Genomic DNA, 22,478 nt, shown 5'->3' on the forward strand with positions numbered 1-22,478 from the left:
TAGGGAGGCGAAATCTGGTCTATTGCGAATAAACACACAAAAGAATTTTTGTTGAAAGTCTTGTCCTAATGGGTTATGAACCAACAAGGCTGGTAATTAAGAGATGAGAATAACTTAGTGATGTACTGGATGGTACTCTTGGGGGCTTTTGGGAACTCTTACCATCAAATGGAAGAAATGAGGTGATTTCATGAATCTGATGGAGCTGTGCCTTGGATACAGCTCTATCATCCTTGCAAAAGGTAATTAAAATCTCCAGGGTTCATAAAAATAATTAATTCTTAACAACAATTTTTTTTAACTCTGCAAAGTACCAGATTGTGTCAAGTATTTAAAAAAGTCCCACGGAGAGATATTCCCCAACTCTTTTCCTCCACTTCAACACAGACCTATTTCAAACCAGACACATACATACATATATAAAAAATGAATTTTAATGTTCTGCTCTGGTGATTGTGGGTGTCTCCTCTCCCATTGTTTGTAATGGGCTCACTCCCTTCAACACAGGAGAGTGGGCTACTGATGAAAAAAGGAGGAAAGTGAGTGAAGGAGCTGCTTGAGAGAGTGAGGAGTGAGAGTAGAGTTCCCTCTCTTTCTCAGGAAAGCCAAGGAGCAAGCTAGTTGTGGGGAAGCCAGTCTGCTGTAGAAGTTGGTTGAAGGAGCATCTACCAGGGATGAGGACCAAGTATAGCAAGGATTGTGTCATTAGCAGTCAGAGATACCAAGGTCCTTACTTTGATTATAGATGTAACTGTAACTGCTGCCAGTGGAACTGAATCTTGTGACACGATAACAGCCATTCACTGTAAAGTACATACTGAGGGCTTTATATATAGACATATTGGAATGAAGCCGAGACCGTTATTTCCGAACTGGGGAACTATTTTCCAGTTTTATTGACAGTTTTGCTACCACACTAAATCTTTTTTTTTTTTATGGAATGCTCTGGCAAGTCAAAGTAGAACACATCTTATATTTATAGCAAAGAACAGTTTTGATTAATTATATTTGGATAAAAACTCATATTAAATATTTTTCTTTGGTGGATAATACGGTGAGGAAATAGCCTAAATTAGAGCAACACAAAAATGATATTGCAAAAAAGGGAAGAAACCCTTACTTACCTGCATTGTAATTGTTGTTCTTTGAGATGTGGGTGCAAATATGTATTCCACTCAGGTGATGCATGCTGGCGATGCACTCCCAGTGTGCTGGAGCCAGAGAGTTTTCTGCAGCTGTACCTATTGGTGCAGCACATGTGCTCTATGCCTCCTCATGGCCACTCCTACGGCTATATGAGGGCAGTGCCACCACATCCTCCATCAATTCCTTTTCACTGAACTATGGTGGCTCAAAACTCAATGGAGAGGGAATGGACGGAGGGTCGTGGAATACATGTGTGCAATCATATTTTGAAGAACAATGGTTACAGTACAGGTAAGTAACCATATTTTCTTCTTTGAGTGTTTACACATGTATATTCCACTCAGGTGACTCAAAAGCAGTACTGTCAGGAGGTCGGGCTCCAAGTATATTTGAACAGTGACTCAATATTGCTTTCCCAAAGTTTGCATCACATCCTGAAGCTGTTGTCATGGCATAATGATGAGTAAATGTATGCACAGAAGACCAAATAGCAGCTCTACAAATGTATAGTATGGGGATGTCCCTTAGAAAAACTGTTGAGGTTGTTTGAGCTCTTGTTGAATGGGCCAACAGTCTTTGGGAAGGAGAGGCATTTGCTACCCTGCATCCTGTTGAAATACAGGAATTAATCCGTTTGGAAACTGTCTGTGCTGAAACTGCCTGACCTCTCATTCTGCTATTATATTAAACAAAAAAGCCAAGAAGACAGCCTGAAAGTCTTGGTCCTATATAGATAGAAGGCCAGTGCTTGCCTGACATCCAAAATATGCAGACTTGAGTGCCATTTTTGGAAAAACAAACAAAAAACCCCCCCAGGTAAGTATATTGCCTGGTAAAAATAAAAATTTGAACTTTAGTTTACAATTTTGGATGTGGCCTCAAAGCTAATTTATCTTTGAAAAGTAACATATAGGATGTACTACTATGACAGACAGAAGTGTTCCCATTCTCCTATCTGATGAGAAAGGATGCCTTTTGAGACAAGAACAGGCTCAAATGGAGTATCCATTACAGCCACTAATACAGTGCTGAGGTCCCAAAGTGGTACTGTATCTTTAACAGAAGAAGAAAGGCAAACAATTCCTTTTAAAAATCTAGAAACTATGGAGCTGGAAAAAAACAGATCTCTCTTGAATGGAAGATAGATAGCTAAGTGGACTCTCAGCGAGGTAAGAGAAAGACCTGAGGATTTGAGGTGTAACAGGTACTCAAAAATGTCTTGAATCTTAGCTTTTGCTGGGTGAATTCTGTGAACAGTACACCAGATCAAAAAACATGTCCATTTAGCCAAATTCAGGGACCTAATGGATGGTTATCTACTGTTAAGAAGTATCTCCTGAACTGACACTGAGCAGTGCTTCTCCACTTGATCTAACCACTCAACAGCATGCTGTGAGGTGCAGACTATTAAGATCTGGGTGACACATTCATCTGTGTTGCTGGGAGATCAGATTTGGAAGAGGAGGCAGAGACCATTGGTTTGAATCGAGAGAATATGAAGATCCAAGAACCAGAGATGTCTCAATCACACTCTTATCATTGCCAATTATCTTGGTATGATCTTGTTTTAAATTGAGAACTTGTGGAATGGGGGAAATGCATACATGAGACTCGATCCTCATCTCAGGAGAAATGTGTTTGTTATCGAGTCTGGATTATGACTTACTCGAGGACAGAACTGATGGCATTTCTTGTTGCCTTTTGTTGCAAATAGGCTGACTGCTGGAATACCTGAGATTTGAAGGACGGTCCTCGACATACTGTTCTTGAGGGGCCAATCATTCTAGGAGAATCCCCTTCCTGGATAATCGGCCATCTGCTTCTGGGAGACAGGTAAGTGAGCTGTAATGGGAGTAGCCTTCCTTGATGCCAAAGTCACAGAGATTCATTCTGATTGGATCACCTCCCTCCCTATCTGTTTAGGCATTACACCATGGTTGTATTGTTGGCCAATTTCTGGATCGACAAACCCTTGAAGGGAGAGAGAAAGGCACAACAAGCCTTGCGAATTGCCCAGAGTTCAAGGACATTGATACAAAAATCTGCTAGTAATGACTGTCCTGGACGAAAGGGGCTGAGAGATATGTTATTTTGATCCAGGGAACATAGGATCACAGGAGGAACCTTGAACAACTTGTCTAAAGGTGTCTGTTTAGTGAATCTTGATGGATGCGGAGGTTCAGCCTGGCATGTTGGGTCATGTAAGTACGAGGCCATATATCTAGTAGCCTTAGGCACAACCGACAGGAGTGGTAAGGTGTGACTTGAGAAATATGCACAACTTGTGAATGGTCTGAAATTTGTCCTGAGGGAGACAAGCCATTGAATTCCTAGAATTGAGTAGCACCCTGATGGACTCTATTTTCTGTATTGGAAACAACATGGATTTTCCCTTGTTCAGAATGAGTCCCAGACAGTCGAAGAGACAGATGATGAACTAAACATGGTGAAGTACCTGATGTTTCAATCTGCCTCACACCAACCAATCATCCAGATAAGTGAAGATGTGAATTCCCTTTCTTCTCAAGAAGGTCGCCACTTCCACTTTGCACTAGTAGGTAATACATGCAGCGCTGACAACAGGTCAAACCGAAGTACTGTGTATTGATAACATTGGCCCGCTGCTACAGATCTCAAAACTTCCTGTGACTTGGCAGCACTGCCACATAGAAATAGGCATTCTGGAGAGAAAGGGTAGCAAACAAGCACTGTGATGTAGGGAAGGATGGATTGATGCTAGGGAAACCATGTAAAATTTTATATATCTGATGAACTTGTTGAGATTTTGAAGGTTCAGTATGGGACACAGACCCTCTCTTGGACTTGGGGATCAGAAAGAGTCATGGATAAAACCCCTTTCCCCGATGCCAAAGTGAAATTCTTATATGGCCCCTAGAGTGTGCACAGTTTGAACTTCCTGAAGGAGCACTGACTCCCTGAGACAGTTCCCCAAAAAGGGATAGTGGAGATGAGTGGGAAAGGGGGGAGTGAGAGGAATTGGATAAAATATCCCAGTCTCATAGTCCTTAGGATCCATTTGTCTGTGGTTATGATCTCTCAAGCACTGAGGAAGTGGCATATCTTTCCCCATGCATGGAGGGGAGATTACAGAAAAATCGCCAACGATTGTATTGCTCTCTTTGAAGGAGAAGTCAAATGTGCTGCTTCCAAACAGCAGACTGAGGATGAGCTGGCTGATTCGTATTGGAATTGGTGGATCTCCTTCTCTGTGATTTGTGCTTCCTCCTCAAAAAATTCTATGACTGTGAGCAGCTCTGGTTTGTTTTATGAGTCCTCTTTTGGGGAAGCTCTGGATAAGACGACCAACACCTCTTCCTCAGAGACGAGACTGAGGCCATGTCTACACTAGAGAGCTTACAGCAGTACAGCTGTAGTGATGTAGCTGTGCTACTGTAAGATCTCCCATATAGCTGCTCCAAGCTGACGGGAGACAGCTCTCCTGTTGACATAATTAAATGACCCCCAACAAGCGGCGGTAGCTATGTCAGCAGGATTGTGTCTCCTGCCGACGTAGCGTCGTCCACACCAGCATGTCTGTTGGTGCAACTTATGTCACTCAGGGAGGTGTTTTTTCACACTCATGAGTGAGATAAGAATACTGACAAAAGTGCTAGTGTAGACATAGCCTGAGTCTAGGGGTCTGTCAGAGACCACTGCAGCCTCATTAGTGGTCTGCAGGTAGGCAATAGGTGTTTAGTTGAGGGTCCTGGGGCTGAGGTGTGTCTCATGGCCTGCTTCATAAAGTGATGCTTGAGGCACAGATCTCTGGAAATCTGCATTCTTTTTCTGAAAGAATGGCAGATACCACACCTCTCCCTAATGTGCCCCTTGCCGAGACAGAGAAGGCAGAGCACGTGAGGGTCACTATTTGGGATAGACACCCCACATGACAGGCATTGCTAAAAGCCCGGGGAGTGCTGCATGTCACTAGTGTCTAGCACTGAAGACTAACTACTAACAAACAAAATAAAACCCTAAAACAAAATGAAATAACAAAAGAAGTCTAATTATGAGGTACTAACTTCTATTTACAGGGAAGGAAGAGAACTAATCTTGCTGACTAGAAAGAGAAAAAAATCATGAGGTAAACTGCCCAGGAAGCTTCAACTCAGGCTATGGGTGGTGATAAGTAACTGACAGGATCAGGGCAGTGCCACTCTAGCATAGCCTCAGGAGGAGCCAGGAGAAGGTGCAGTATGCATGCATGGACCCAATGGGTACTGCTGCAGAAAACACTCTGGCTCTGGTGTACTGGGCACCCACACACCTGAGTGGAAAACACATGTCCAAACACTCAAAGAGGAACTCTTGCTTCTCTTCCTCAACCCAACAAACTGTACATTGGATCTCCTCAATTATATTTCAGCCATAGGCCCCAATTCAGGACAGCATTTAAACATACATTAAAAGCCCATTCTTATTCAGCAAAGCACTTAAGTTCATGTTTAAGTAAGGAAGTGCTTAAATCCCTTAAGTAAATATTTCTTTCAAATTACATGACTGGATGGAGGCACACTGGAGGTTGCACAATCTAATAATTATGAGGGTTTATGTTGAAATATATTTTACTAATCATTAAAATAATATTAATGTACTAATATAAAATATGATTTTGCATTGACTACTCAGAACTATAGTATACCGTATGAGTGTTTTCTTTGCACAGTTTTGATGTGCTTCTTTCTTAATACACCATATCACTAACACTTTCAATAGTGGACTACATCTAGATAAAAATTAACATAAAAGCAAAAAGACTATTAAAAATGGTTTCTCTGTCCCACCACTTTGTATTTTAATTTGGGCTGGTGTCCCATCAGATTAAGGTAGAGGCAAAGCAGGCGTAAAATTATGGGCAAAACATTACACTTTGTGACAGAAAAGCGGCCACTTCATTGGTTGGAGGACTGTTTCACCACTGCAGAGAGTAATTCTAATATTTTAAACAGTGAACTACAAAGTACCTAAACATACCTATAGTATACATATATTTGTATGTCAGTGTCTTTGTGAATTTAGCATATATTCCACCCAATGCCAATAGTATTTAAAAAGGCATAAGGAACATTCACTGAACACAAGAGGTCTGTATTTAACCCTGAGGTAAATCAAAACTGTGATTCATCTGAACTAAGCTTAAAGGAAGAATGCCAGAATTAGAGTGATGTTTCAGTAATACGAGCTAAAAGCTATGTCCAATTTCCAACCTCAACGGAAGAAACACTGCTGGTAATGTATTCCCCCTCAAGAAAGAAACTGTCAGATTTTAACTTCGACTGTAAATAACTCCAGAATCTTTTACAAAAAGACAAACTTTAGTTCACACTAGAGTAGTCTTGTTTGAAGAGGATGATGTTAATGCAAACTAGCAAGCTTTTAGTTTGTGCCTGCAGCATCCATATGGGGGAGTTACAGCTCAGCACTTTGGTGCGTAATGCTATTCACACACCCTCTAGTCCAAACTGTGCGGCAGTATAGACAAGCCCTAAGAGTGAAATTTCCAGCCCAACATGCTAATGATTTACACCTGAATTGCTTATGGTTAAGGCTAAGATTTTGTCACAGATATTTTTAGTAAAAGCCACAGGCAAATCATGGGCAAAAGAGAAAAATTCATGGAAGCCATGATCTGTCCGTGACTTTTACTAAAATATCCCTGACAAAATGGGGAACTGCGGGTCCTCACACTGCCTGAAGTGGGGCAGCTGCGCAGGGGTTAGGAGCAGCCTGCAGCAGCTGAGGCCTGCGGGGGTACCCCTGCTGTCTGCAGCTCTGGGGATCCTTCGCTGCCTGTGGGGGCCAGGAGTTGTGGGCTTCCCCCGCTGTCCTTAGATGCCTGGAACTTGGGGGTTCCCCTGCCATGGCAAGGAGCTGCAGGGTTCCCTGCCGCCAGCGAGCTTGGGGGTTCCCCTGCTGGTGGTGGCCAGGAGCATGGGGGTACCCCGCTTTCCAGGAGCTGCATGGTATCCCGCTGCTCACAGTGACTTGGGGCTCCAGGGACTGCCAGAGGCAGTGGAGGACCCTGCAGCTCCCAACCACTGCAGGCTGAAGTCATGGAAGTCGCTGGAAATCTCAGATTCTGTGACTTCTGTGACCAAATCATAGCCTTATTGTCTGCTAATCCATTGACAGGAAAATGGTACAGTATGTGGTCTTGTTGGGAGGACAGAAGAAGCAGAAATGTTCTCTGCAACTGCTAAATCCTGGATGAGTTATCGCAACTCAGATAGTCTTTAAAATTATTTTTTGGGCAAAGGAAAGATGGTGCTTTCTTTATTTGGGATTGTTTTGAAGAACCAAGGAATCTGTGCTTCAATACAGAATTTATCATTGGTATCAACAGATTAGGAGAAATTGTAATGTTTGCTCCAGTGATTATATGGACATAGCAGCCTTTCCAAATTCATCTGTTCATCTATTTCATGACAATATTTACATTCTTTCTGTCCTGAGTTCTGTGTTCCTCCACCTTTTCATACTAGAAACTACAAACAACTGGGCAAAATTCACCGGGCTACACAAAAAGGGATGCCACAAATGCAGTATGTCTTTTTAATCTACAATGATTTACATCTCACCAAATAAGATTTTAGTATTACCCACAAACATGAATAATCCAGATTTTAAAAGAAATATACATAAAGCACATATGGGGGTGGCTCACTGGAAGGTGCTACCACAATATAAATACCACTAACTAAATAATAATTTTAGCAAATAAAAATACATTGACATTTTTACAATTCAAATGCCAAAATGAGGGCTGCTCATGTAAAAGGTTTTATGCTATATAATGATAATAAATAATAAATAAGTAATAAATAAAAAAAATCCAAAATATTTTATAACAAGAGTTTCTTTGTGCTATGGGCTAAGTATTTTGAGTAGGGCTGTCAAGCAATTAAAAAAATGAATTGCAATTAATCACGCAATAAAAAAATGAATCACGAACAATCGCACAGTTAAACAATAGAATATCATTTACAGGTCTGTCGCATCTTACACGCATTTAACATGCGTGATTTCAGCTTTACGTGGTCGGCAAAAACAAAAAAACAAAAAAAAAGAACAATGTAAATACTGTTTCTGTAGTGTGGGTGATTCCGCCTGCCATTACACTCAGTGTAATTTTGACTATACGCGTTTTTCACTTTACGCACTGACTGCGGAACGTAACCCCAACGTAAGATGCGACAGACCTGTATTTAAATATTTTTGGATGTTTTCTACATTTTAAAATATTCTGATTTCAATTACAACACAGAATACAAAGTGTACAGTACTCACTTTATATTTATTTTTTATTACAAATATTTGTACTATAAAAAGAAGTAGTATTTTTCAATTCACCTAATACAAGTACTGTAGTGCAATCTCTTTATCATGAAAGTTGAACTTAAAAATGTAGATTAATGTATCAAAAAAACTGCATTCAAAAATAAAACAATGTAAAATTTTAGAGCCTGCAAGTCCAATCAATCTTACTTTTTGTTCAGCCAATTGCTCAGACAAACAAGCTTGTTTACATTTGGAGGAGATCATGATGCCCGCTTCTTGTTCACAATGTCACTTGAAAGTGAGAACAGGTGTTCTCATGGCACTGTTATAGTCGGCACTGAAAGATATTTACGTGCCATATGTGCTAAAGATTCATATGTTCCTTCACGCTTCAAACAAAATGGAGGTTTGTCTCTGAATGTTGCCAATATTTTGGTCTAATGTCTTATAATTGGCCTAAATAGTAACTTATGTATTAGACCAAGAATGGCCTAAATATCTTTCTCTCCTGTGAGTCAGATGGTGCACTGGCTGGCAGACAAGACTATACTGTAATATAGAGCAGTGGTTTTCAAACATTTTTTCTGGCAACTCAGTTGAAGAAAATTGTGTGGAGCAAGTGCTTAGGCAGCACACGAAGTCTCATGGGCCTACGAGCCGGACCTGCTGCTGGCTGATTCTGGATAGAGACTACTAGTTTTACTGCTAGTTTTTACTGGCCAGCCGCTGGTGATGAGCAAGGCGACCCAGTGCCTTGCATTCTGCAACCCAGTACTGGGTCGCGACCCAAACTTTGAAAACCATTGATATATGGAATGTTCAATTTTTGGCTATGCAAGAACATATCTCAGACAACGTATCCCATTTCTTCTGTAGCAGACTCTTAGAGTTTTTCTTTTTAATTCTGTCTTCCCTCTCTATTGAATCCTCTTTGCAGGACAATGACAGCTTAAATTTCTGTAGTGTTCAGCATGTGCCTTTTTCTGATAGTTTTGTTTTGTTTTTTAGAGGAGTTTAGAGACAATTTTACAAACCTGCAGAAAGGGAGTGTTATCTAATGGTTAAAGCACAAGACTGGGAAGATTGGATTTCTGTCCCAGCTACTGACTCACTACATCAATTGCAGCAACATTTTCCTCTGCCTCACTTTCTCTATTTATGTAATGGGGTTCATAACACTTTGATACCTCACATTGTGTTTTGATGCTTAATTTAATACTGAAAACTCTACGGTCCTTGGAAAAAAAGTGCGAAGTAAGTGCAAAATATAACTTATTTTGTGATAACCTACTTTCCCCCTTCCTTAAATCTGTCTGCTAGTGCAGCCTTCTAACAGATATTACAAAGGGAATGGGATGTATGCAATGTTGTAGCCGTGTCGGTCCTAAAATATTAGAGACAAGGCGAGAAATATCTTTTATTGGACCAAACTTCTGTTGGTGAGAGAGAGAAGCTTTTGAGCTACACAGACCCTGGAAGCTTGTCTCTCTCACCAACAAAGGCTGGTCCAATAAAAGATATTACCTCATCCACCCTATCTCCCTAATATAATAGGTATCCATGTAAATATAACTTTAATAGGCAAGTTTACTGGATGAAATGCTAAATTATTACATCTAAACTGATCCGCAGCCTAAAAATGAACACTATAGGAGTCACAGGAATCTGTTCACCTTCAACAAATGACCAAAAAGAGCAACCATCAACAAACAGCTGTGTGAAGCCAACAAGTGAACAAGTCAACTGGGAATATTCTCCCTGCTGCAATGACAGCATTCATTTGCTTGGAAAAGTGTCATTGGCTGCACAAATTAGTTGACAGGGCAGAGCACCTAAGGAATAGGTAGCATTTTGGGACCGTTTCCCTCAGCTTTAGGGGACAAAAGCTGCTCATCAGATATGCTAGAAATCTCTACTGGCCATCTTGTAAACTTCTACTTGCAGCAAAGAACTGGTTTGAGTCTTCTCACAATCCCACAAAAAACAAAACAAAAAACAAAAAAAAACAAACAACCCCCCCCCACACCACTTTAGAGTCAGTACTCTGGAGCCCACACAAGTGCACATTTCATACCTGCCAAAGCAGCGTGGGCCCAGGCTGCTGACTAATATTAATGTCATCCAACTACTTAATGTGCTGTTTAGAAAACATTTGATCCAGTGCTTGGCCAATGCAAAAAATTGGGTAAAACTGCGAAATGTAAACTAACAGCAGCTACTAAAACAATCTGTGAACTGCAACAGGAAACTAGTGATCCTTGCAACACTACGGTGGGTTAGGGTTAGGGTTGTTTATTAATATAATTCCAGCCTAGTTAGATTATTTAAGACCTTCTTTTAGAATAAACAGAAAATACTGATGTTTGTTTTGTAAGAGAGAATTTTTTTCAGATCACATATTATTACAGACATTCAAGGTGGCTAAGAATCTGTCACTCATTCCTTTTCAATACTAGCATTCCCAATTTTTTACCTTTTCACTCCATGATATGCCATGTCTCATTACCTCAGCAGATTTTCTCAGAGCCTGCATTGGATAGATTCTAGACTCTTATTACTGGCAAGAATTCACTTTTTGTCAGCCAGGCACAATTAATATTAGCTCCCAGTAAAATACTCTGTGTTCTGGCTGAAAGGATAAAAGTCTAACTTTTTAAAAATTTCTCTCTAGTATGATAATGTTCCACCCTAGACCTACTGTTGCTCTGTTCCTTTCTTCCAGTTTGTTTTTTCACAGGGCCCTATGCTTAGTTTAATAGCAGTATAATCTTTCCTTTTAACTTTTTCCTTTGTTAAAAATGTCTTTTTACACTAGAAAACCACACTGATCCAGGCTTTAGTGCTTGCCTCATGAAGCTTCTTGTCTTCTCATTCACTCTTTTACTGAGGAATATAAAGTTACCTTTCCTAGATTATTTGCCTTCAGTTCTGTTAAAGATTTGCTTAATTTCCTGGCATAATATATGATGTAAACTCTGAACTGAGCTGTTGGTTGACTCATAGGCCGTCTTCTATTCCCTCTTTCACAAAGTATGTTCAGACTGGAGTTCCTATTGCTATTGCCTTGACCTCAGAGTAATTGGCAAATACTCAAGTCCTGATGCTGGATAGATAGATATTTTATTTTTGAAATGTTAACCACTTTTAGGCTACTGTGCTGAAAGGTGACTTTCTGACTAAACTGGATTTGAGCACTACCTTGATTCCAGAAGATCTTTCAGTAACAGGAGTCTCACACTGCTATTTTTCTGTAGGTCTGTGTACAAGTTTAGAATGGGGGCTGCATTCTGCCCAGCACTAGGGTGATGCAAAAATCACACAAACTAGCAGGAAGTTCAAGAGGAACAGAGTTTCCTGGCACACAAGGGACCACGTTCACTGTTCCCTGCTTAAAAGGGTGCAGTGTATGCTCACCCACTTTGTGACAAGTTGGCTCTGCTGCTCCTTCTTCTCAAGCCTTCCCTTCCCACTTTGAGGTGGCTTGCAGTTCCAGACTCACCTGATCCCTACACTCAAATGAGTACAAGAACCATGATTATGCTCAACCTCCATGAGGGGGCATAAGCTCTTTTCACCCACCCACCTACTCTTGTCAATCCATTCACGGTCAGGAGTCTCAGGATACCATCTAGTCCTATATTTTTCGGATATCTATTTAGACGATAATCTAAAAGTAATCCAACAGATTTTTTAGAATTCAATCCAACTTTATGTACTACAGACGCATAATGTTGCAATTTGAGCATAGCCTGGGGAACCCCAGTAGAATATTACCATGGTGCTCTAACTTGCACTGGAGACTGGTCTGGCACCAGAACAGGGCAAGACAATAGGATTCAGCCCTAGAGATTTTTATTATAGGACTCTGGAAACACCTGTTCTAGTTTGGAACATAATGACATAGTTAAATATACTGGACTGAACACTAGTCTTCTGACCCCTAAATTTCTAACTGAGAGACTAAATCTCATTAATTTCTGAGCAGTTAAAGGTTATTGTCACTAGTGTCAGTGCTGTAATAGAGAACTGATTTAATATAATTTTATTATATAATAATCTACCACTTCTATTTATTTATTGTTATCAACAATATGCTCTGTGTCTACATAATACCTGTGTATACAATAAGCCACTCATCAATATTCAGAAAACCTAGAATACCTAGCCACATCTTCTAATTTTTCTGGTATTATATGCTAAAAATTGTTAATTTAGTAAACACTTCTTTCATATGGCTGGTGTACAGCAGCAACTACAATTTCATCTGAAGCTGACTGAGCCAAAAGGCTACATCGGGAGTAGCAGAATTTATTGCAGCAATGCCTCCTTCATATTTATAAATTGGGCAGTAGGTGGTGATATATTCGATGGTCTGTCGTGGGGAACTTGCACACCGGGGAGTCCTTGATTTTCCATTTGTGCATTAGATATCCGCATCTACCATGGTTGGTTAGAATTCAGTTCAGTGTTGACCAAGATAGATGACCGTGGAAGGTCAAACCCAGGAACCTTCTAAGTGGGATCTGGCACAAGGTGCTTATTTTTTAAGTCTTGTGTAGCCCAATTTGCTTTCCAAGCCTCCTTCTGATCACAGCCTGATTGCATGAGGCTTAACGAATGTTCCCAGAAAGGCTTGCAGGACTTAAGACGTTGCAGGGGGGAGGGAGTGTGGCGTTGTCAAGGTCTTGGTGAATAGCAAGACATCTGTTTTCCTGGATTCGCTGAGCTTTGTGGAATGTTGCAGCAGTTCGGGATATCAGCAGGGGAGTGATATTAGACAGGACAGGTAGCCATGGTGTTGGAGTCAACTTAAGGGTTCCCATGATGCACCCCATCACTGTATTTAGCTGGGTAGCCATGAGTCATGTGTGGCTGCATCTGCTCCATACCAGTGCACAATATTCAGCTACTGAATATACAAGTGTTATTGCAGATGTTGGCAACACTGATGCTGATGCAACCCAGGTTGTACATGCTAGTTTCTGGATTATGTTGACTCTCGTTTTTATCTTTGCAGCTATCTTCTCAAGATGACTATGGAAGGAGAGGGTGCGGTTGAGTTTCACTCCGAGATATGTTAGAGTGTAATCGTGTAGAGTGGAAGATGGCACCTTCACGGGGCCCACTCTGTTAAATGAGAATTCACAACAAATGCCATCAACTTGGTGACCGAACATCGTTCAGTGATCTCCCAGTTATCAGAGCAGCAAGTAAACACTAAAAATGTTTTATTTGTTTCTCCTCACTGAGGACTAGTCAAGTGCATGAGGTGTATTTTTTGGAAATACTTGCTATGAATACCAGAGCCTTTGAAAACTTTGTCAACATTCTAGAAGAATTTATAAAACTTCACAGGCTTCCCAACAAAGCTGCTGTACTCCACCAGCAGTAGAATGAGCCACCAGGAATAGGATTCCTGCAGAGTTTATAAGTTCTTCAGACACAAGAGATATAAAAATAAAAAAGATAAACAAGAAAACAGGTGAAACGAGAAAAATCAGATTAAAAGAAGAGAAGCCACAGGAGCTAATGAGGGATTGAGGCTGGTGAGTCCAATGGAGCAAAAAACCAAACAAACAAACCAAAAAACCCATTATAGTTAGTTCAAGTCAAAAATAAAAGGAAAATTTCAGGTGAAAAATCAGGGGATTGTTGCGTTTCTGCTGTGGTACAGTTGAACCAGATGACTGAAGGCACTATGGTTTATCAGTGTTTCAAGGAGAGCCAGGCACATGCCCATCCTGCTATCAGCTGATAATCAGGTTTAACTATGAGTTTCCTGGCAGCCACACACAGGAAGCAGAAATCCAAGAGTACTAATCTGTCATAATAGTTACTCTAATTATTAAGAAATGGAAGTTAACAACAGTACCCTCTATCCCAGAGCATTTATGATGTGCCATCTGATGGAGATGCTTAGTGATGGTCATCACTGATAAAATCACATGGAAAATGGGAACAATTTGTTGATTATTATTAGCAGTACAAGGCAATTAATATCAGAAGCTCGGAGCACAAGCAAGGGGGAAAAGACAATGTGGTTAAGTAGAACCTGCATTACTAGCAGCTGAACTAATAATTTTGTTCACAAAAAGTATCCAGAAGTCTGAGTTGGCTGTCTTTTCTAGTTGCTATTTGACTTACTTAGATTATATGTATTTATATATTACTTACCATAGCAAGCTATGGAAAAACAACCTAAATGGAGTTACTATAAGGTGAGTGCATAGCTGGTTGGAAAACCATTCCCAGAGAGTAGTTATCAGTGGTTCACAGCCAAACTGGAAGGGCATATCAAGCAGGGTCCTGCTCTGTTCAGTATCTTCATCAGTAATTTAGATAATGGCATAGAGTACGCTTATAAAGTTTGCAGATGATACCAAGCTGGGAGGGGCTGTTTCGGAGGAGAGGATTAAAATGATCTGGACAAATTGGAGAAATGGTCTGAAGTAAATAGGATGAAATTCAATCAGGACAAATGCAAAGTACTCCAGATTTGAGGGCTGGAACACACCCTAATCTCATGTGTCACTTTTTACACCACCTCTGAAAAGTTCTCCAGGCCCTGTAATGTACATTTGAGATTGACGGTTTATATGGAAGGCCTCAGTCTGGGAAAACCAGTCTTCTCTAGAAGTTGGTTGAAGGAGCAACTACCAGGGCTACTACTGGGCAAACTAGTGATTTCATCAACAAACTACTGCAACTACTGGGCAAACCTAGCCCACTAGAGCAGGAACATTCTCTTTCCCCACCTTATCCTTAGAAGGGACTGCAAGGATGCTCAGATAGCAAAGAAGAGATCTACAACAGGAATGGAGCTATGAGATGCAGGTTGCCAGAATCATCTTCTCTATCTATGTGAGCAGCCATACTGTTTCTTGGCTGGGGGAGCCTTAAACAGAAATTCCAGTGGACAGAGTAGATTATGGATAGGACTGCAAAATTAAGCTTCAGTAGTTGTACAAACAATTTCATTTCTAAATTGTTTTCTATACTTACCTCTTCCACATTACAATCCTATTCTGAGTGCATGTTTGCACAATCATTCTTCCAGCTGGTGGTCTCCAAAACATTCTGACTCTTAAACTCGTGTTAATTCACTGAGCTTGCATACTATTTTTAACTTCATTGCAACAAATTTCCTGGTCCCCAGCTTCCAAGATTTGCCTATCAATGGGTTAATAATATATATGCCTACAGAGATAAGCGGCCAGATCACCACTCAGCTGGCGTACACTGGTGAAGCATCATTGAAGCCAATGAATATCTGGCCCAAGATACGCTGCCAATGGCAAAATTCCTTGTGAAATAAATGAAAACCCCCGCAAAAAATCTTTTCTCTCTTATGGGCATTATATTGTACTGTAGCCTCATTTGGGTCACTGGAACCTAAAATGTTGGCCCCCTGCTAATCTCTTTGCCTATTGTGTGGAGAGGCATAGTTTGCATCTTATCACTGAAATGGTTCACTGATTTTCTGTGTTAGGAACTGATCTGTAGTTCAGGAAGACAGTATACCAAGTATTGAATGGAAAGTTTACCACATTGACCCCTATGGAAAAGTTGCAGATGCACGTCTACAAAAACACAAACTGAAGTACGCAGTTAAATACTTACTTTGCTTTGTATGGTGATTCAGAGGTGGCATTTTTTGCTTCCATTAAACTTTCATATTCTTTAGCCCTGAGGGAAAAATATTAATCAACATTGATTATTCTTTAATTATTCAATGTTTGAAAACCAATTAGATAATTCTAATATGTGATATATTCAATTTCATGACACTGTACAAGTCACTGGGCATTTCTGAAAATTAATTTTATTGTAAGCCATTTTTGTCTTTTCATCAGCCATATTTGTTCCTAAAGAACAGCCAGTGACTTGGTATGATTATTGGTACTACATTAACTTCACCTGTTGTGTATTTAAGATATTTTAAGCTGATTTTCAAAATCATAACAAATGGAATACAAAACAATGGTGAGAGAAATATTATTTTTACCCCCCAAAAATGTCATTGCAGATGAAAACATTACTAATTTTGACATGTCTAATGGATCAAAAGACAAATTTATCACAAGCGTTATAATTAACATTCAAATTGTCCATTACATTTGAGGGTCCAATTAAATCTTCTATGACACACTAATGACAGTACTATGACAATATATCTCATGAGACATACAACTCTAAAATAAATCTCTCTATGAATGTCTGCTTTACTTTGGGAAATGTAAGCAGGACTCAACAGCGTAAACCTGTTTAGACACTTAAAAGTATTCTTGTTTACATTGGCCACATGCCAAAGTAAAGGAAAATTTGAGACAATACTTCTTTACCACTGCTTAGTGTGGCTCCAGCTGGACTGGGCCAACAGGTGATAAACATCATCAGTTCACCAACCTAAGTCAGGATTCATTGCAGAAATTCATTAACATTTAATATATTTGGTAAAACAAATTTAGACACTATGGTGATGCAGAAAATTTAAATTCTCACTTCTTACAGACAGAGCCCTATTGTGAAAGAAATATCCAACAGAGCAGCTAGAAAATTCAGCTTTGGACCCATCAGGAAAACTCTACATTGACTTCATATTCAGAAAGAAAATAATGGCATATGCAGAAACTAATGTGGAAAGATAGTGACATTTGGGTTATGTAAGGCTGCTGCTCAGGACTGTTGAGTTCTATTCGTAGCTCTGCAGCTGACTCAATCTCTGACATAGGGCAAGTCATTCTGATTTTCAGAAAGGAAAATCCAGCCATTTTTTTAGGTGTCCAAATGGGAAATGAGTTATTTTGAACATAAGAATTGCATACTGGATCAGACCAGTGATCAGATGTGAAATCCTTCTCTGACAGTGGTCATCATAAATTGCTTTAGAGGAAGGTGCTGAAACCCCACAGTAGGCAAATATAGGATAATCTGCCCCCCAATAAATGTCATCCTAATTGCTAATAGTCATTCTTTGCTTTAAGCCTGAAGAATGAGGTTTTATGTTCCTTCCAAAACAATTTTAGGATTAACTATTATAACTCTGGATACCCCTATGAATGTCCAACTCTCCTTTGAATCATGCTAAAATACTTGGCTTCAATGACAGCCAGTAGCAATGAGTTTCACAGTCTAATTCCATACTGAGTGAAAAGTATTTCCTTTTGATCAGTTACAAATAGCTATCTTTCGATTTTATTGAATGTCCCTTTGTTCTTGTGTTATGAGACAGGGAGAACAGACATTCACAATCTACCTTCTCCATATTATTCATCATTTTATATACTTTTTTATCATGTCCCCTTCTTTGTAAAGCAAATAATCCTAATCTTTTCCATCTCTCTTCATATGACATCTTTTTCATGCCTCAATCATTCTCATCACCTTCTCTGAACTGCCCCCCATCACCCATCAATTATATATAATATTCTTTTTGCAATGTGACCACCAGTGCAGCACACAGGGTACCAGATGAGGGCATATCATTCATATGATTGTAATATTTTCCATATTATTCTCCATTCCAATCCTTTCGGATCTTAACATTTTCTTTGCTTTTTTGACTGTATCTGCACAATGAGCAGAGGTCTTCATTGAACTGTCAGTAATGCCCATGTCTCTTTCTTGAGCAGACCTAGCTAATTTAGAACTCTGTAAGGTATATGAATAGTTCATTTTTTCCCTCCAGTGAGCACTACTTTGCATTTATCTACTGTGAACTTCACTTGTCCATTCACCTTGCTTAGTTAAGTTCCTCTGAAGTTCTCACAGTCTTCCCTGGACTTGACTAACCTAAACCACTTAGGGCAGTGGTTCTCAAACTAGGGCCACCGCTTGTTCAGGTAAAGCCCCTGGCAGGCCGGGCTGGTTTGTTTACCTGCCGCATCCACAGGTTTGGCCGTCGCGGCTCCCACTAGCTGCGGTTTGCCGCTCCAGGCCAATGAGGGCTGCAGGAAGGGCGGCCAGCATGTCCCTCAGCCCACGCCGCTTCCTGCAGCCCCCATTGGCTGGGAACGGCGAACCGTTGCCAGTGGGAGCCGCAATTGGCTGAACCTGCGGACGCGGCAGGTAAACAAACCGTCCTGGCCCACCAGGGCTTTCCCTGAACAAGCGGCAGCCCCAGTTTGAGAACCACTGGCTTAGAGTACATCTACACAACAAAAAAAGACCTGCCCCAGTGAGTCTCAGTGGTCAGGTCAACTAACTTGGGCTCACAAGGCTCACATTGCAGGGCAAAAAATAGCAGTGTAGATGCTCGGGCTCAGACTCTGAAACCCAGTGAGGGAGAGGGTCTCAGAGCCTAGGCTCCAGCACAAGCATCTACATTACAGTTTTTAGCCTTGCAAACTTGAGTCAATTGACATTGGCTCTGAGACTCAGTGCCATGGTTTTTTTATTGTAGTGTAGATGTATCATTTACGTCACCTAAAAGTTTTTCTACTTCGTTATTCACCCCCCTTTTCCAGGTCATTAATAAATATATTAAACATGACTGGACCTAGTAAGAAACCTTGAGGCATCCCACTATTAACCTTTTTCCATGATGAAAACTGACCATTTATTCTCACTTTTTGTTTCCTGTTTGTTATCCAGTACAAAGGCATTCTAACTTAGAGTATGGCCCAGAAAAGTAAACCATAAATTATTCACCTAAAATTGTCCCACAACAATTTTTTGTGAAAGGAAGGTTTTAAACAAATCGTAAATGAGAAATCACAAAACATATTCTTTCGTTAGTTTCTTCAGGTGTATTGTCAGAGTTTATTATTTAGTTCTCACTGACAATCAATCTCACATGCAGACACTGAAGCATTCTTTTGATAGCATCACATCCATATTAAACTGGGATAATTTACCTAGATATATATCAACTGTTATTACATCATCAGTTTAATGGCTTGGGGTTATAAATATTATTAATAGACCAACAAAACTTTTACACAGAACTAATAACCCATTGATCACAATTTGTCCTTTCATTCACCTTTGCTCTTAGTTGCTTTCATATTCTGATTTAAGATCTAGCATCTCATGAAAGCAACACAAACCTATTTTAGTGCAGTTACTAGCTTCAGCTCAAATTTAAAATCTTATAATTTTCTAACAACTGAAATACATTCATAATTTCCAAGTTTACAAACGTTGGGGGGAGTTTCCCATGACCATTATGAAATAAGGAATATAGATAACTCAACTTAAGACTTCCTGGGAAATTCTAAATGAATTATTACTGTTCCATGCTCCTCACTTCCCACCCAGTCCCCCTTCCTCCTCAAATTAGTTAATAAGGCCTTTAAATCTACAGTCCAGATAAGTTCTGAGTTGGTTTTGAATAGTGACTCCCAACTGTTTGGTGGTCTTAGAATTGGATTATTGTTTGACAGAAATGTGCTAGACATCACATAACTCATTTCATAAAGTATTTCACAACACTGAGACTCCTGCTTTAATCATCTAGTTTAATAAAGCCCTATTTTGTGTTCTGACTATGGGAAACCCTTCTCCCCCAGACCAACAATGAGATTTCATGAGAGCATCCAGGCAGTGTTTACCAATACTACAGTGACTTATTAAGGTGCCAACTGGTAAGCCTAAAAGTAAAGCAATATCTGCACAGTTAAAATTAATTTGCCAAATGGAGTATATGCAAAGTATTTTACTAAGGCTTTGTTTTTGCTTTAAATTTTATAGGACAATCTTTGTTTTGTTATGCTACTGGACTGAACCACACATTATATTTTTGCTGAGCTTCTTATGGCTACATTTAAGAATTTATAGTTAAATGTTCAATACTAACTCACAATTATCTTTTCTTTTCAGGGTTAATGACCTAAAATAACAGAAAATTATTTGGCTACTCCTTGAAACTAAAATATTAATTATCTTGCTTTTCATATTTTTCTAGATTTTGAAGCTTTCAGTGCACATTTCAATATCCTATTAAATGAAATCTGTAAAATAATACCACATTACTATTAGTAATGTAATTATAAATAATATTTTTAAAATATGCTGACTCATGTGACACAGAATTCAAGATGTATTGACAGAATATTTCAGTTATTGATGCCAACAACAAACAATTGGCTTGATCCTGTTTTCCTTACTTCAGCAAATTTTTCAGTGAATTCACTGGAACTTTTACTTGAGTAAGGAATGTACGATTGGACTCAGTGAGTACAGTAAATCAGCAATATGAACAACTCCCTACCCGTAGTAATCAGAAAGTCTGAAGGAAAGTAGACACTGTACTTTCAATACATGCATCTTGTAAAACAGTAAACTCTAATTTGGTGATGCAATGACAAAAAATTTACCACATAAAAGAACAAAAGGGGAAGGAAAGAACTTGAAGCAACAAGATGATAAAAGACAGAATAAGTATATTTATGAAGATTTAAGTTACCATTATTGCATCGTAGCAATGTTAATGAACTATTATTTTATTTAAACGATTGTTTTAATAAATCTATTCAAATAACTCTTATCACAATTAAAAATAAGAAAAAATATGTTAATGAATGCTTAGACTTTTTTTAAAGGTAAATGCAAAGATTGTTTTAAAAAGGAAATCCACATTATGATATTCTATTGAAGTTGTGCTAACCTCAGTTGGGGACATTTCAGCTATAAGACAGACACCACAGTTCATGATATAATTATGCCCTGCATATCATTCTGATCTGCAGATGTCACTTTTTAGGCTAATGACAAACTACAGGTCTGACAACTCACTTTCCATTTTAAGATATTTCTAACTTTTTCTTGTTGTGACAGGCAACAAAATTGATTAAACCCAGCCATGGGATTTGACACTACAGCAGGATGGCTTCTATTTGTTGATTACTATTGATTTTCTTTGATACTTCATTTAAAAATCAATAGCTAAGAAGAAAAATAGGCATGGTTTACACATACTTAAACATACTATTGTATTCTGGAAGAGGCTACAGTTTTGGCAGGGCACTGGCATCCAATTATGAAAAAAGCTCTTAACAGGTGAAAGCAAGGGCTCCAGATCGATATTCAGTTTTCTTTCTCAATCAGAGAAAGTGGCTATAAATTAGGCTCATCGGTGTTATTTTCAAGACATTTCTGAAGCAAATAACTTCACACTTTTTTTCAGTGTTCAATAGCATTCCTGTTAAAGGACAAAAGATTAAGTTTAGAGAAAAGCTAAAAGAATATTAGCATTACCTGGAGTTCATCCGTGCCTTCAGCTTCTTTGCCTTTTTTTTAGATTTTTGCTTCTCCTCTCCATCTTTTAAAGGTTCTACTGGAACAGAGCTTTCAATCACAATATCAACAATGTACTTCTTCAATGACAGGTGCTCCTGCAGAAGACATTGAAACAATATTTTAAAATAATGGTATTTCATTTTTATAGCATGTGAGGAAACTAAGATTCTGCATCAAAAGAACATCAATGATGAATATTTAACAAAAGGTTGAGAAAATGAAGAAATAAATTTTGATGTATAAACTTGTGTTTATATCTTTTCAATGTCACCTGTCCTTTTATAAACCAGTAATATGACTGAATATTTCTGGCAACACTTTCTGATAATTACAAACCCAAGACACACAGACATACCTTTTGGTCAGATCAAACTCAATGAACAAGTAAACATTAGCTCAAGAAAATAAGTTAAAAGCAAACAAAACACACAGTGCTTAATTAAAATGACAAGAAAAATACAAAGCCGTATATGATGTTGATGCTGCAAACACTTACAGCACTGACTTACCTGGTTGTAATTATTATACTATCTTCAACAGGACTCCTCACACACTTAAAATTAAGCACATGCTTCGGTGTTTACATGATCAGGGCTATATTCAGCAAAACCAGAATTTTTCTTTTTCTTTCTTTCTTTCTAGCTAAATAATAACGGTAATGGGACATTTAATGCATGAACGTTTCTATGAACCACTAAAAGAGAAATCTGTTTTAAATTTCTTATAGCAACTAGTGAAGACTGGTTATACCAGTGTTTCCCAAACTTGGAACGCCGTTTGTGTAGGGAAAGCCC

General features: G+C 39.1%; 1 protein-coding gene across 5 annotated transcripts in view; it reads right to left on the reverse strand.

Moving 5' to 3' along the window:
* SCAPER (S-phase cyclin A associated protein in the ER) overlaps window positions 1-22,478 on the reverse strand; it is a 354,496-nt gene that overhangs the window by 167,118 nt on the left and 164,900 nt on the right. For all 5 annotated transcript variants that reach the window (XM_039490831.1, XM_039490828.1, XM_039490827.1 and 2 more), the window contains exons 21-22: window positions 21,643-21,779; window positions 16,066-16,131 (exon numbers count right to left, since the gene is read on the reverse strand). In XM_039490831.1, the coding sequence (XP_039346765.1) occupies window positions 16,066-16,131; window positions 21,643-21,779 (203 nt within the window). The remainder of the gene's footprint in view (window positions 1-16,065; window positions 16,132-21,642; window positions 21,780-22,478) is intronic.

The sequence above is a fragment of the Mauremys reevesii genome, linkage group 10 (genome assembly GCF_016161935.1).
Source record: "Mauremys reevesii isolate NIE-2019 linkage group 10, ASM1616193v1, whole genome shotgun sequence".
In the NCBI taxonomy this organism is placed as follows: Eukaryota; Metazoa; Chordata; order Testudines; family Geoemydidae; genus Mauremys; species Mauremys reevesii.